At 40.4% G+C, this 12,704-nt stretch overlaps 1 protein-coding gene and 1 long non-coding RNA gene across 2 annotated transcripts; one reads left to right on the top strand and one right to left on the bottom strand.

Annotated features, from left to right (window-relative positions):
• Positions 1-4,344: 4,344 nt before the first annotated feature.
• On the bottom strand, positions 4,345-7,290 carry LOC137182149 (transcription factor 15-like). The gene is made up of 2 exons (XM_067588456.1): positions 6,626-7,290; positions 4,345-5,514 (listed from the first exon to the last, which is right to left on the bottom strand). Exons 1-2 carry the CDS (start codon positions 7,109-7,111, stop codon positions 5,449-5,451), a joined length of 552 nt encoding a protein of 183 aa, XP_067444557.1. The 5' UTR covers positions 7,112-7,290; the 3' UTR covers positions 4,345-5,448.
• LOC137182150 (uncharacterized) lies at positions 6,962-10,948 on the top strand. The gene is made up of 2 exons (XR_010928260.1): positions 6,962-7,113; positions 9,830-10,948. It is a non-coding gene; the product is annotated as an uncharacterized lncRNA (long non-coding RNA).
• Positions 10,949-12,704: the final 1,756 nt, after the last annotated feature.

Below are 12,704 nucleotides of genomic sequence, written 5' to 3'. Positions count from 1 at the left end.
AAGGGAGACATGTGAAGACAGCATTACAGTAGTCAAGTCTACTGAGGATAAATGCATGGACAAGTTTTTCCAAATTCTGCTAAGACATAAGTCCTTTAATTCTTGATATATTCTTAAGATGATAGGAAGCTGACTTAGGACTGGAGATTTTGACCACAATCACTTACATTAGAGCCATGTTAGGAAGGGATCTTGAAATGGCCAGTATGGACAGGAGGAATAATTACTAATGACTCTTTCAGTGACTCTTGTTTAAAGACAGACTTTAAAACATTGGAACGTTTCCTACTGCTGCAGCTCTGCATCCACATTCGTCATAGGTTGTTGGTGTTTTGGATTTCAATTTTGAAATGGCCTCTAACAGAGTTTTGTTCTACGGTGCATCCATTTTTACAAACTTCTTTTAAAGAAATTCCCATAGCTATGTGTTAGTATCAGCCTTCAAATATTAATATCAGTCAAACCCAAAGACTCATTCACAAGTACACACAGACACACACACACTACTGTGTCTGGCCCAGTTAGTGCCTGTTTGGCTGCTGTAGAGGATTAGGTTGCTCCCTGCTCTCCCACTCCACCCATCAATGGAAAACAATCATAAAAATCGGAAGCAGCCTATCCAAGGCCGCTGTCCCATGAAAGGGCCCGCAGTGCGTGTCCGATGGCGATTATCTCCTCTGACAGGCCGGCTGGCCTGGGGAACTATGGGGTTGAACAAGAGGCAGTGAGTGGGCGGAAGGTGTCTGCCCTGTCAAGCAGTTGAGCTACAGCACCATAAGGGTCTGTTTAGGGCTAAGTGTGGTGGAGGGGAACTGTATCGCAATCTTAGCCCTTCCTATTTGCCCCATGGTATCCTCTACTAATGCTTACCATATGGAGCTGAAGATCGGGAAAGCGCCGCTGAGGACTTTGACAGAATAATTTATGTTCAGATGGAACTTTATTCTGTCCTGTGCGGGGATATCTGTAACTTTAATGAGAAACCACAGCAGTCATAGGTGGTTGCTCAAACTTTTCTACATACTGCTTGTGTATATAAAGAATTCCAATAATATAGAGAAGATATGAACTTTTCTTCCTCTGTCTCACCACATGCGTTTTACTATCCTAATTTGATTACTTTTTTGTCTTTTTTTTTGTCAAAGGCACTTTTCTGCAGGTAGCACTCAGACCTTTTATCACATAGTCACTTATGTTAGTACTTATGCCTATTTATGCAGTGATTTAGCAGTTTATGCAGTTTCTTTTTCCACTCCATGGTGTCACAATTTTTGACATCCACACATTGTAATCAGTGAAATTATATATGTTATTTCTCATATTTTACTATACATATTTATTTACACTTACTTGTTACATGATAAAGAGATGTATTCCTTACATTTTCAATTGTTTTAGATTTTAATTTGAATGTTATCTTTAATGTAACCCACACACGCACATTCCCATTCAGTGAATTCTTTGTAAAACTGTTCAGTGACTCAGACTGAGAGTTTTGTTCAGCCATGTTTTCCCACCCAGGAATTAAAATAAGCATCAGCTGAGCACGGTGGGCCATCTGGGTCCCGATTGATGTCAAAGCTGGCACTGACCCAGGGCCCTGGGCCCCAGAGGGAGGGCCTCAACAGGGTCGAGCACTCAGGCCTTTTCCTTCCTGTTCCTCTATGACATCTTCCTGCCTGGGGGGGCCTCTGGGAGCCATTGAGCGGTGCTCCACCAGGCCCTCAGAGCTGCAGGATAAGCTCACACAGCAGCTTCTAATTAGGCTTTAGCACTGACAGGTGGAGAGAAACTGAAGGGTTGGGATGCTTTATGCAAGCGTGCAGTTATTTGTGCTGCCCCGGAGGACTGCGAGTGCAATAACTTTCTTCCAGAGGGTGTACCTCCAAACATCACTTCAGGGCTGATTTAAAGGATTCAGTTTAGTCATAACCGTGTTGTCAAATGTTTAAAATGTGCTATAAATCTCATGGTTGGTTGTGATTAGGGTGTTGCACTGCACAGTAATGAGTAACTTTTGAGTGCTTATGACAGACATACATAGGCCCAAGGTATCGTAAAGTTTTGCAGTGTACACAGATATGCTATTCTCAACATAAACACATACACACACAGACGTATCACATGCACCAATGATGGATTTCTATGAAAGCACAGCTTCTATAGAAACATATGAACACTTCAGGTATAGTGAAAAAAAATGGATTGATAGGAATGAATAATGCAGGAGTTCTAAGCAGATCAACCATTACAGCTTCTACTTTGAACAAAACCCCTCTATGATTCAGTCCCTGACATACTGTAGATATTACACTATATTACATTATTAATGATCATATAGATTTTGCACTTTTTGTCCATTTGAAATAGCTCATAGATCATTTTTGGTAATGCACTTATTAACTTTCTTAATAAAAGTTAGATGAGAAGATCGATAATGACTCATATTTGTATGATAAATATGAAGCTGCAGCTAGCAGCCAGTTAGTTTAGCTTAGCACAAAGACTGGAAACAGGGAGCCTTGAAAAAGTCCAGCACATAAACCAAAACTTGTCATTTTTATGTTTTGGCTTTTGTATGGATTAAACAAACAAGATGTAACGTGTTAATCAGTGAGTTTTAGAGGAGCTAGTAGGTGGATTTTGTTATCTTTGGACAGAGCCAGGCTAGCTGTTTCTACCTGTTCTCAGTCTTTGTGCTAAGCTAAGCTAACCAGCTGTTGGCTCTAGCTCCATATTTACCGTACAGACTTTAGAATGGTATTGAACTACTGATCTAACAAGAAAGCGTATTTCCATAAAAGTTGAACAATTCCTTCTACATTTTTCAGTTCATTTCACTCTGAAATCAACTTGCAGAGACTTCAGACTTGCTTGAGTGAGGTAATCTATCACAGTGGACATCTTGTCTACTTTTATTTTAACCACATTATTTGATTGTTGCAAGGTAATTGGGTGCAGATTTTTCATATCAATCTGCTGGCATTCGAGTTTTAAGTACCTCTTTAAATCCTCTGAGCACTTTTTGTTGCTTTTAGCACATCTAATTAAAAAGTTGGATTTCTATCTATCTCTGCGTGTACACGGATTCTCACACATCCCACAGTGCTGCTCTCCTGGTGTGATCTATAACATTAATTCATCAGCAGCTGTGTTTGTCTGGACACAGGGTGTTAGGTGATATTAGCTGTGACTGATCAACACCACATGTGGATCCCAACCCGGGAGATTTACTACCAGAGCACAGTCATGCCAAAGATCAGCCCTCAGATTTCTGTATTTTCCTAGATACTGGCTCCAAATATCCAAAATGAATGGAGAATTAGCTACCCCAGTTTCAGTTGGATTCAGGAGAACTAGGAAGTGCTTTTTCTGTTCCAAACATGAGAATGCACAGATTTATGAACTTACAAATATGTTTTGAAACACCAAGCTTTACACTCTGCTTCTTCCTTTCTGTGGTTGATCTTGTTGGCATGTGTCCAGCAATGTGCTACAGTCCCTGATGGTCCCCATGAGTAATCATCAGTCACCACAATAGATCCAACAAGAGTAATTTGTGTCTTTCCTGTTTTGCCTTTACCTTTTCCCAGAGTTGACTCTGATTCATGCCTTCCTAGCTGGCACTCTGCACCTACTACCACCCTGACAAGGCTCTGTACAGTCAGATACTGCTGGGATACAACAATTTTAGAGAGAACCCGCTGAGGAAAAGAATGATTACTTCCTCAGTTGAGATTCCGTGGCATTACTCAGACAGGGAAGGTAAACCTCTATTGGAATTCCCCGTAGGTTTCCTCTTCTGAACAGCTACAAGCAGAAGATTCCAACAACAGAAATAATATGAGGTGCGTATGGTTGCACAGATTGCTTTTTTCATCTTCACTTATCTACAAACTACAATCTACAAACTGTTTTACTAGTTTGTATGTAGCCAAGCAGTTAGATTCAGTTTGATTTGCTCAGGTTTGAGATTTCTGCCTCCACCTAAATACAATCTATCACAAAACACATTGTCAGGAGTTTTCATAGGGGCTCTTACTTTGTTAGGAAGTATTCCAGTGAAATTACACCTTCTCTGGGAAATGATGGTAATTTGTTGTTGTTGTTGTTGTTTTTTCAATGTAATTTTTCAATGCTGTGAGCAGCACAGACGAATCTTCCTCCCAAAACTCTCAGAGATGGATATCTAAAAACCCAGATGAATAAAACTATCTGCATGGTTAGATACCATGGCTCACAAAGCTTTATCCATTCAAACTAAAAAAGCACATCAACCTTTGAACAGCTTCAACACACAATACTTTTAGGAATATATTGACAACAAAATACTTGAAAACCATATGTATGTAAAAATAAATTTAATTTTAAAGTAGATTACAACATGTAATGAAAAATCAAAGTAGTGTCCCTTAAGCGGATGGAGCAGTCTTTTCCTCTCATATATTATTCCTGAAACTGCTCAGCTGTAGGAGTCTGTTTGTGAGCCAAGCTTCTCCAAAACATATTGGTTTAATCTTAAAGAACAACCCAAACATATGTGGCAGTTTGTTTCATCAGTATCTCGCCCAATACAGTATGTAATGAGGGGATAGGCACAAAAAGCATCTCTGTATCTCTAGTAGAGCCATCTGTCCTGTAGTCATGCTAATGTCTTAGCATGCAGTATTAGTAAGGTCCATTATTAGGCAATATAAATTAGCCTACTTGTAATTTCACATCACCTGTTAACTTGTTCCATATTAAAAAAAAAAAGTTTCAATCAATCTCAAAGTGATCATTGCTTCAACTTCTGTGTGTTGAATTTGGATCACAGATTGTGCCTTTAAGTAATCATAGGTGATAAGCCTGATCCAAAGTGCTGTATGATTATGAACCTTTTAGCAATCCAGACTTCATATTGTTTTATGTTCAATGGCTTATAGATTTTGTACTGCTGTCAACAATTTTTTTAGCATTCATCAATAGGTAAGTGCATATAAACAATGCAAAGACATGTCTGACGTTACTTACTTCCTGTGTAAACAAGAACATTAGGCTAGGAGAGTTGGGGGGGGGGGGTGTTCAGCTGCTAAAAGTTCATCCTTTGTGTAGAATGTGACTGTATATTTAAAATGTCTGTCAGGTTTGTCATTCCAATGAAAAGAACATCCAACCCTGTGGGTGCTTCAATCGCTACTTACTTGCTTTACAGTATCTCCTGATGATATTATAAAATAAAGCATTAGAATGCACTGTATCTGTATCTGCTGGTGAGACACGGCCTGTTTTGCTGCCATCATGTCTCATCTTGGGTGAAGTGACCAATGAGGCAAACTACCGAAAAACCTGAGTAGTCCTCTAAGACTGTTGCTGTGCAGAGATGTCTCTAGAGTCTATGGCTGCTGGAGGTTTCCCCCAAGCTCTGCTCTGAAGAGAAGTTCCAATCCTGCTCCAAGTCAGACAGTTTCATCTGCGACTTATTTGTCTCGCACCACCTCCGTGCATTTTCACACAATCTCGTCTGTCCTTCACCTGTGAACAAAGAAGGAAAATACTCTGTCAGTTCAAAGGCCACTTACCTATAGGAAATATCTTAGACCTTAACACAATTTCTAAGTTCCGATGTTTTGATGTACTTTCTTAAGAGCATATAAATAGGTTCTATGCAATTACATAGCTGCCTTGAATGATTAAAAACACTGTTTGTCCTTTAAAGGATATCTCCATGCACTGAATGATATGACACCTATAAATAAACTAAATCCCAACAGAGATATGTGAACACCAAGATGGATCACGTCCATTTCACTGAGATGCATGCAGCTCATTCGAACTCCATAATGTCACATGACCTCCCTCTAAACTGCAATTCATTCAAACAGTTGATGTACAGATAAACTGATGAAAAAGTCCAGTCAAGCTATTACTGGGTTACATTTTTTAAACAGTATATCTGTAAAATATAAGACAATTTTCGTATGAAATTCATAGCTGTCATGTCTAAATTCTGAAATACAATAGCATACAAATATGACAGCAGATGTCACACCAGAATTTCTGTCTTCTGCTGTCTTACAGTTCAGGTAGCCTGCACTACTTGAAACTAATGTTAATTAATATTTACATTTGTTTCCTAGTCTTCCTTTATTTTATATAACTGGTGATTTGAACACACTGACCAGACCTCATCCTTACACGAAGACAACAATTATAAATTTGCCACTTAAATGCTTCCTTGGTTATCAGGGCAGAAACACTGTAAAATATTCATGAACATGTATGGACTTCGACATGCTGAACCTCCATCGAATAGGTTTTGTCAAAATAATCCCACCGTCAATTTTGGAATTGGCAGCAGATTGATATGGAGCCTTAGTTGTGTATTGTGCAGGAGGGTGGTGCAGGAATAAGAGGTGAACTGTAGCCTTAAAAGTTGAAGCTGTGCTGTAATCATACCTACAACATTAAACGCTGAAAATTTAGAAAAAACTCTCAAATGTTGTATGTTTAATTTGAACGTTTGCCGATAAGAAATAAAGTTTTAAAATGTGTAATTTTGAGTGGGAGGTTTGTGTAAAATATGAGACAAGTGCCAGTGTGTTGTGCTGTGGGCGTTTAGGGGCCCGTGTACTTAATATTTTACCCCTTTCCGTTGGTTGCTGAGGCAAAATGTGCAGATAGTCCGAGGCTGTTTGCCGTCTCCACTGCCCTTCACCTCCTTGTACACGGCACTCAGGCACGGCTGACCGTCCTTCCTCCCGTCCCCGACCACCAGCACGTTGGCCAAGTGCGAAATATAGCTGGACGCCAGGCGCAGCGTTTCGATCTTGGAGAGTTTTCTGTCCACCGGTTCCGTTGGGATCAGTGTCCGCAGCGCCGTGAAGGCCGTGTTGACGTTCTGGGTCCGGTGTCTCTCCCTAGCGTTGGCGGCGTTCCGTTGCCGGACCACCACACCGCCGGACTCCCGCGGGTAACTCTCCACCGGATTACCGCAGCAGCCGTAGCCCTGGTCGGTGCTGCCGTCGCTCTCGCTGCGGTTCCCCTCCTCGTCGTCCGACACCAAGGTCAGGTCAGCGGGGTAAGAGAAGGGATGTGTCGACACCGGCCTCAGCATAGTGAAAGCCATCATGGGTAAGCAAGTGTTGCACAGGGGAAGACCAATCCCTTATTTTCAAGTAGATAACAGCTGCATGTAGGCTAGATAAGAGCCGTGCGTAAAAGTAACTCCAAGGTTTAACCAGCCCTGCAGAAGTCCCCAGTTTGTTTTGACACTTCCCCATAGGATGGTCTAGTGTGATAGTCATCACGACAGGGAGGGTTCTTATAGCAGCAACAGTCACCCCTCAGCTGTAAGGGGGAGGGGTCGAGCACATGTAGGGGCTCCCATCCTCCCAAATGTTTTGGTCCTAAAATCACAGACATGTGGGTATGACAAGGTGTAGACGCTTAGGCTATATCTTAACCCAAATGAGCCCTAATGTTAACCATTAGTTTTTATGAGTGGAGAGAAAAAAAACATGCACTGTAGACATTTATTGCATTTTTTGAAACAGAGACAAACATTCACTTTAAGCTGATTGTCCAGTGAAGAAACATAACAAATGCAGATGCTTCCATACAGATCTAAAATGTTTATTATATGATTTGAAATATGAGTATGAAAAATGCTGTGAACAGTGGTGGAATGTAACCAAGTACATGTAGCCTACTCAAGTAGCCTAGTCATTTTTAGCAGGCTATTTGTACAGTATTTCCATTTCATTCTCCTTTACTCTTATAATATTGTCCTTCATACTACTGTTGCTGTAATTTGCAGATAAAGATTTTACAGACAAAAAAAAATACACTCAGTTGCCATTTTTTATAGGGCTCTGGCTAAGACTAATGCACAAAGGTGTTTCATATTAATGAGGCTAACTAAATATAAGAAGTATTTCCCTGTATAAAGCAATACAACTCAATTGTGGCACAAATTAAACTTCAGCCTCCAACATGACCGTAAAGTTGAATCAACGCCTCTCTAGAACAGTTTAACAAAAACTATAACCTTCATGAAGGCAGGATTTCTTACAGGGCTGTTGCATTAGGGACTGAAAATTACTACGGTGGGGTCGGGGCTGAACCTTAAGGTGCACTTTGTAAAAAGGTCCTCCCTAGGAATATTAATATTTTCTTTGTATCCTTCCCTTGACTGAGAAGAAAATTGCATATAGAGTGGATCCTGTGTGCAGCATGTGCACTTATAATACTGCTAAATTCTGTTTTTGTGTGCAGCCAATTTAGTTTAACACACCACATAACATTTCTAATATCTGGCTGACTGAGGAAGAACAGCCGTTGAAGTGTTTGTTCAGATTACTTTGGCCTGAAGAACTCCTGCTGCATTAATGGACTGATTAAGGTTCTGAACTGTAAATAGCCATAGTCAACGTGTGTCATGTAAATTCACCCATTTGTAGAACAAATTGGCAAAGTGTGATGCTAAACTGTCATTACAAGTTAGTTTTATACACATTTAAATTTACTGTTATGTCTGCTGCAGATATATTGAAGATGGGAGCTTTCTGCACTTTCTGGAGAGGAACTGTTCAATCACTAGTAACTACAAATAAATATTCATGTCTGTTCTTTTTCTCAAAACTGAACCTATTAGCTTGAGGTTGACCATGTTGAAGAAAATAAAACCCTTATTAAAAGACAAGATTGTTGTCTTTCACATTATGGTAAAATGCACCTTTATTACTTTTGGCCCACACAAAAGCTATTTCTTTGATGTAACAAGTTTTTAAACTTATTTATTTCTTTCTACAATAAATCTCACAAGAAAAGAATGATATAGATTATAAATCTGTGATGAGAAAAAGTTAAAAGAGCCTCCAACTACCCGACCTTTAACAAAAAGAAAAAATGCACAACCTTCCTCCTTTTCATGCTCTTACTTGCTCATTTTTGCTTTGAACTGGCAACTGACTGTATGATCAGCATATAAATATATGATCCATTTTCTATATTACGTTTTTGTTTTGTTTTCTAGATTAAGCTGATAGTGTATAAAAGTTGAAATAGTGTTAATGAAACAGTAATAATAATCCACTATCATAATATAACACTGACAGGGGTCATTCTGCCTGCATAAATGAGCACTTTAGCTCACAATATTTCTGTATGTCCACATAAGTAAAATTTTGAAGGGAGGACTTTTACTTGTACCAGAGTATTTCTACACTGTAGTATTGCTAGTTTTACTCGAGTAAAGGATCTGAATACCGGCTGTGAGCAACATGTTTGATAGCACTCTCCACCACCATTGTCAAAACACCAACAGAGAGAATACATTTTGGAACAATGATGTCCATCCCTCCACTGTTTGGAGGGTTCCTGAAATTGTCTGTAATATACATGTATATGGTACTGGATGTACTGGATGGCTTTAGTGACTTGTGGTCATGTAACTTGCAAACACTTCATGCAGGTCAGCACTTTGGAATTTCCTCTCAAATTTTGAACTTCCTTCGGAAATCTGTTTCAATTATGTTTCTCCACCGTCTCTGGTCACTTTTTAGGTCCCAAAAATGAGGACACAGTAATTAGAGAGCTGACAAGTTGTGAATGTGAATTTGAATATTGTAGTTTGTTCTCAAGAACATAGAGGGAGCTCCAAATTATAAAATATTTCATGTACTAATTAAATGTATATCAATGAAATATCAATACATCAGTCTCAATCTGCATATTAACTGACCCAACATGTGGATTTTGTGCAGTACAAGCATGATGTTATCTTGGAAATCACAGATTAAAGCACACATTAAAATGCTAACCGCCCTTTCACCATTTGTATTTCTAGATTATGGAAACACACTCAGCCCCTGCATTGGCTCCTGTCCTCAGATGGCCAATATGATCAGTGGCTCTGCAGTTGCCCTGTGTCAGTTTGTCTAATGGGTTAAGTGCTGTGGGTAAATAAACACTCAGCAGATGCTGGAGGTGATCAAGCCTGAACTCTCTCTGTGGAAACCGAGCAAATGGCTTCCAGATTGACTGGTGCTGTTGGAGGGAGGGTGGGGCCGACTGCTGGAGAGCAGAGAGAGTGTCATCAAAGGGCCTGTTTTTACAAACACAACCCTTCGACACATCAAACCGGGGCACCAGTGCCCCTGGCCTCTGGCTCAGCTGCACCAACAACAGCGACCTGTGCGGAACCTGGTTCCACTCATAAAGCAGGACACCATGGTGTTTTACCACGCTCTGCCAGCCAGCAACACGACCCTACTGCACTCTCTCTTCCCCAGCACCACCACTGCTTCACAGTTTGGAACCGTAAATACTTAACCCGCCGCCCCCCACACACCCCCAATCCCTCAGCCCTCTGCATCAACTTAGAGGAATGCCATTAAAAGCCTGTTGAGGTGATTAAAGTACTAATGAAGTGTGTGGTGGGTGGGATGTGTGTGTCAGGGAAGATGTGAGAATGGCAGTCAATAAAAATGTCTTATTATAAGGTTTGACTAAATGTAGGTTTTTGAAGCTGATACCAATATCATGAAGATGAAGCTGCAAACACATCTCTAATGGCCTAACTATATGGGACACCAGGTCCTTAAGGGGGCAGGTCATCACTTGTTAATTGTTCAGTGTGTTCAGTGGATGACTCTTTTCTAAAGCATAGACCTGGAGAACTAAACCTTCAGTCAGTTTTGGCACCGGGATGTAGTCAAGTCAAGTCCATTTTTATTTTCATATCCCAATATCACAAATCACAAATTTTCCTAATGTAAAATCTATGAATAATAAATGGCAGTCCTATGAGGTTAAAAGCTGTACTGGTCAATATTGTTTACATTAAAGATCCCCTCCAGACATGTTTTAAGATATACAGTATAAAAATATTTTGCTTTGTGAATGTAATAATTTGTGAAAGTTCAGTTACCTTATTAAAACTCATTAAAGAAAGAGCAAAATCTGATATACCCATGTATAATATTAACTCTTGAAATATAGGTATTTGTTTGCTAACATATTAGCCAACTTTATATGGTTCTAATTTCCGGGCTGTGAGTTTTTGTACAGTTCTTCTGCTTCCAGGAGGCCAAAAAATCTATTAATACCACTTTAAATAGGCACTCATTTTTGTGATCATGTAATCATATCATGCATTTTTCTTTCTTGTCAAAAAAACCTGGTGCTTACATTACCCACAATGCAACTCAACCGCTGACAGCTGGATCAGATTCCAGTGTGTTCTGCTAGTAGCCTCGGGCTACAAGCCTCAAGCAGACTTAAGTGACATCACTTGAGGCAATTTATCAGATTTCACACAGCTCCCTCTGGAGACACAAAAGGCTTTACACTCCTTTTTACACAAATGCAGTAGTCCTCCCCAACACCTAGGAACAGGCCTGAACACTGAAGTTCACCTTCAAAACTGTCAAAATAAAGATAGTGCAGATTTTCACATCGGACATTATACCCCCTTCTGCTCCTCCTAACTGCCATACCCCCCACTGCACAGTCTGGAGTAACAAGATGATGAGCGTATGGCCCGACAGCGTTAATGCTGCGTTGTCTCCTGTGAGGGAAGCTGCTGGGAAAGACTGCGGTCAGATAACTTGACTCATCGGAAACAGCTGCACTGGAGAGAAAAGAGACTCCTCCTAACAGCCAGCTGCAGTCTGCTGCAAAGGGCCTTTTATGATTTATCTTTCTGTGTTTGTGTGTTGCTGCTTCATTAGATGGAGCATAGCAGGGATTGACAGTAGTGACAGGAGAGAGGGGGTGGGTGGGGAAGATATGTAGTGGCAGTTTGAATAGTTTAAACTTCAGCATTAAAATCAGCTTCTACCGATATCTTTCTAAAGAACTACTGTAACTGGAATAACACCAAAACAATAAAAATGTTTAGTCTTCGGTGTTGTGATGTTGCTGCACTGAACTTCCCTGCACTTTGCCTGAAATCATCTGCCAAACGGGGCTGTGATATCCTCATCTTTAGCTTTTCTGTGCTTTGAGTTTCTGTAGTCTCTGTCGCTGTCTCTTCAATCATAGTGGATATCACCACTCATCCTACTGTATACATATATATCAATATATATGTATACAGTAGTATAAAAAGTAAGGAAATTTGTGTTTGGTAGATTATTTCTTTGTTGTAACAATGCTTCTTGGCAATAAATCTTATACCGTTGGAAAGCCTGTTTATTTCCCTTAGAAATGGTGCCACATTTATAAGGAACGTGCATTTATGGGATGAGCAGCAGAGCTGAGTATGTCGGTTGCGCTCATGAAAAATTTGCCAAATCTTCTCTGCCAATGCCAAACAGCTTATTCTGCCATTTACTCTTGTGTGGTGTTTGGTGGATTGGATGATTGAAGTTTGAAGAGACAAGACATATTGGCAATTTAACAATTTATTCGTTTAACTAACAGGAGCCTCAGTAGCGTGTGGAAGAACCAAACACAGCCACAACAGCCTGGCACCTCCTCCTCATTCTGGTCACCAGCCTGGTCACACACTGCTGTGGGATGGCATCCCATTCTCCAACCAGCATTTGTCGCAAGTCAACCAACATGGTTGTGTTGGTCACTGGCACGAACAGCACACCCAAGCTGATCCCACAAGTGTTCAATGGGGTTGAGGTGAGGACTGCTGGCAGGCCATTCTATCCTCTCCACTCCCAAATTCTAGAGGTAGTCTCTGATAAACCCCGCTCTGTGAGGGCGAG

Source organism: Thunnus thynnus, chromosome 4, assembly GCF_963924715.1.
Source record: "Thunnus thynnus chromosome 4, fThuThy2.1, whole genome shotgun sequence".
Lineage (NCBI taxonomy): Eukaryota > Metazoa > Chordata > Actinopteri > Scombriformes > Scombridae > Thunnus > Thunnus thynnus.
The sequence above is the reverse complement of the archived record's forward strand: the minus strand, read 5'-3'. Positions and strand labels throughout refer to the sequence as shown.